This window comes from Lactuca virosa, chromosome 3, assembly GCF_052849685.1.
Source record: "Lactuca virosa cultivar CGN04683 chromosome 3, Lactuca_virosa_CGN04683_v6, whole genome shotgun sequence".
Classification (NCBI taxonomy): Eukaryota; Viridiplantae; Streptophyta; class Magnoliopsida; order Asterales; family Asteraceae; genus Lactuca; species Lactuca virosa.
In genome coordinates this window covers 218,714,788-218,718,778 of record NC_136428.1, presented here as the reverse complement: position 1 = coordinate 218,718,778, position 3,991 = coordinate 218,714,788, and the positions used below count along the sequence as shown (strand labels likewise).

Here is a 3,991-nt window from a genome sequence, read left to right as displayed (position 1 = left end):
AACTGAAAAAACATCATATTTTTCTAAAAATTTGGTTTAACCACCGATTTTTTATTAAGTTCCAAAAAATCTATCAATTTTGGTAGAACGTTACATATAAGAGTTGGTTTTAATTAGGAAAAAAACATTATTTTTTTCCAAAAGTTCAATTTAACCATCCATTTATGGATATTAGCAAAAAATGAAATTTAGTAATTTTTTTTAACACAAATGCTGATTATATTGGTCGCGATAGAACTTTTAAATGTTATGTTGTTAAACCGGAAAAAATGACAAAATATAGCGGCTTTTTAGTTATTAACCCAAAAAAATATGGCTATTTTGTCATGTTCTCAAGTATTTTTACATAATTAACACTCAAATTATCGCCATTTTTTCATATGTAAAAGATTAATAAAAGAACTTTAATGTTAGCTATAGAGGCTTTGATCTTCACCAACTAATAAAAAGAACATCAACAATATAACATATATTGAAACAACACCAAAGCTTCCAACATACTAAACCATAAACTTCTCAAATCAAAAGCAAGATTTCATAAATTACAAACACTTGCACTAGATTCAAATCCACCCCATATGGTCATCATCTATCTCCATATAAAAACCCCCCAAAAAAAATTACCAAAATACAAAAACTCACCCAATTTCCTTTCCTCCACCTTCATATTCTCCAACAAAACATGGATCAAGAAACTTCGCCACAAACACCCACAATTTATACACATCTTCAAAATTCGTCAAAAACCCAAGTGAAGCAGTCACCACCTCCGCCCTAACAAACCCACCACCACCACCACCACTGCCGCCGCCACCACCATCATTCATCGGCTTACAAACACTCGTATCAATTGCAAGATTCTGTTTATTGCTTTGAATAACCCTCGCATGACAAAGAATCCCAATCCCAAGAGAAATCCCATTTGATTCCGCTAACTTTTGAACAATTTCTGGACTAATTAATCCTCCATTTCTGTCCCTAACATTAAATGCCACTGATCCACCTCTTTCATACTTAATTTTAGGACCATAAATATGAACAAGTGGAACAGAATCACCTTTATCCTTCTCTTTTTCCCCATTTGATGATAATCTCAATCTCAATCTCAATTGAAGTAAAGAAGTCACGAGCCAATTCACCAAAAACCGAAGCCTAAAAGTCGTCTTGTTTAAACCCGACATGTTTACATGATCAAGATGCCTACAACTTATTTCGGGTTCTCTTCTTTCTGATTCTTGATCTTCAAAATATTCTTCAAAATCTTTACTCAATTCATTGTTGTTGTCTTCGAATCCAAATGATACCCTTTTACTCGTTTCGAATCTTCCTAATAATCGGAATTCGTTTTCTGTTTCTCTTGTTATGATTGCGCTTTCTTTGGGTTTTTTTGTTTCGGGTTCTTCTTGAATCTCCCCACAATCGGGTTTTCTTCCATTTTCGTGAATTTTTTCTTGAAAATTGTCGGTTTTTTTCACGTTATGAACTGCTGCATCGAACGATAGAACAGGAGGAGGTAAAGGGGAGTTGATGATTTCAGATTGTGAGCCCAATGGGCTTTGGCCCAAATCAATCCACATTGAATTTTCAGATGATTCATCTTCACTAAAAATAGGGCTTTTCATAACTTCACCAACAGAAAAGCTTTCAAAAATAGGGCTATTACCATGTTCATGTTCATGATCATGATCATGATCCGGATCCAGATCCATTTCAGTTTCAAATACGTCTCTAACCTGAGAAGGAGTGTACGCGCCGGAAAAAGCAGGTAGGAGAGCTCCGGCGTGAGTTTCAGGTATGCATTCACTTTTTCCGGCGACTTCATCTTCTCCGATGATACCAGACAACCCTGGAGTTATATCAATGGAGTCGCTCAAATATAAAGGAAACACCGGACTGATCTTGACTATCCCAGATCCGGCGTGTCCCGCCGGATTTTGAAGACTTCCGATGACTGATTTCTTGATGAGAAGACACCCGAATCCAGTCGGGTCGTACCCAAAAACTCTGTAAAAAGAAGTGATGATGAAATCGGGTCGAAATAGTGATAACCCTAGAGAATCCATATCTTTCGGACCCAAAGCTCCAGCGTCAAGTAAAACATGCCAGTTGTTTTGTTGAGCTAACGCCATCCATTGATACGAGTATTTAGCTCCGGTGACTCGTGATTGAACAGGAAAAACGAAGAGACCAGTGGATGAATCTTTCTTCCTTCTTTTTTTGTTGACGATTTGTTTCCTGAGATGGGTTGAACATGGCTTCAATGTCGGCCATTTGAACCATGCGCTATGAACCTTTGCGCCTTTTTCTTTCGCGCTTTGAGCCATCCAATTTACAGATTGGCTTTCATGATCGAACATTGTTAGAAGCTTTTTGTTGGTGTGAAATGGGTATGATTCTGCTAGAAGTTTGAACGCTGAGCCTCTGCTAACTGTGAACACAAGGCCATATTCGTTCTCCGGGATGTTTAAATAATCCATGATTCTGGTTTTTATATCGTATTCGACAGTTCCTTTTTCTCCACCACCGTATAGAGCATGATTGCTCAAATGTGCAGTGATTTCAGATAGAGTGATTGTGGAAGATTCCCAGTAGTTAACAGTTTGAAGAAACGAAAACAACCCAAATCCGCAGTAATCGAGACATACCTTTGAAATTGTATCTGTCAAATGTGAGTACTCGTTTACCCTCAACTGATCGATTTTCTCAGATGATTTGTACTTCGGGTACATTGTCAGGAACTTTGAGAAAGCTTCATCGAATTCAGGAATTGAATCTTCGTCTTCAAATGTTCTATCTGCAGCTAACGAAGTTGCTTTTAGAAATTCCTTTTGAGCTTGTAGCCTAGCGAGTGATCTCGATCTTCCCAAACCCTTTTCTTCTTTATCGATTGGCTCGGAGAAATCCATATTTTGGGATTTAACAAGACACCCATCTTCAGAAGCTTGTTCAAGGGCTTCTCGAAGCTTATTCTCCTGCAATTTTCGAAGAACAGATGGGTTTCGTTTAATTTCTTCATCGGTGTGATCAGACCCATATTTCCTTCTGCTCTTTTTGTCGGAAATTAGAGAAGCACAATGAGATATAATGGGTTTCCACAGTGAAATATGCATTGAAAGGGCACAATTTTAGAAGAAAAAAAACGATCGAGAAGAAGAATGTGTTTCGAGTGATTTTGTTTGCTTGTGAGTTTATGAGTTCATCCCATCTAACTTCTCCCCCAAAAGCACAAAGAAAAGGTCGGAACCCTAGATTCAATAAAGCAAAAGCACTCAATTTTGAAGCATTTTCAGAATCAAAACCTTTGATTCAAACTACAAAAACGCAAAGTTAGAAGAGAATCAACTCTTCACAAAAAGGGTTTCCAGTTTCCTTAATACAGAAGGATACAAAATTCAAAACAACAACACACACACATTCATCAGACTCGAAATCAAAGGAGAAAGTTACAGAGCGTAAAGAGATTACTGAAAGCAATGATTCCTTGGATAAAAACCCTAAAAGAGACCCAAAGGGAAACCTGTCGTAATTAAAGCAAAGGGGTAATGGGATTCCTCTGAATCTTAATAAATGCAAACCTATCGCAATAAATGGAAGAAGCAACGGGTAGCGAGATGTGAGGGGTGGAATTGATTACACTCTGTGTTCTTGAGCTTCTCTACATGGCAACGTGGTAAACAGCTTAAGGAAAGGAATCTTTTTATATATTAAAATGTATAAAATTAAAGGTTTAGTTCAACTTCAACTAGTTTTTATAGCTTTTCTTTATTTCTTTTTTGCCTTTCTCAAGTAAATATTAAATTTTTTTTGTTTTTCTAATAGTTTAGATACTAATTTTATTTTATTAAAGAAATAAAATATTAAATCAATTGGTTTATACATTATAACGAACTAGTAAAGAACCCGCGGCTATGCCTTTTTTTGGGTAATATGGAAAAAATCGGCAAACTTTAAAAGATATGTGCTGAAATTGTAAATCACCATAAATAGGGAA

General features: G+C 36.4%; 1 protein-coding gene across 1 annotated transcript; it reads right to left on the bottom strand.

Annotated features, from left to right (window-relative positions):
- Nucleotides 1-443: 443 nt before the first annotated feature.
- Nucleotides 444-3,703, bottom strand: LOC145166992 (uncharacterized). The gene has a single exon (XM_079086062.1). It carries the CDS (start codon nucleotides 3,108-3,110, stop codon nucleotides 639-641), a length of 2,472 nt encoding a protein of 823 aa, XP_078942188.1. The 5' UTR covers nucleotides 3,111-3,703; the 3' UTR covers nucleotides 444-638.
- Nucleotides 3,704-3,991: the final 288 nt, after the last annotated feature.

Bases quoted from the DNA above. Each gene is read 5' to 3' on its own strand.
- LOC145166992 (XM_079086062.1), bottom strand. From the start codon at position 3,110: ATGCATATTTCACTGTGGAAACCCATTATATCTCATTGTGCTTCTCTA.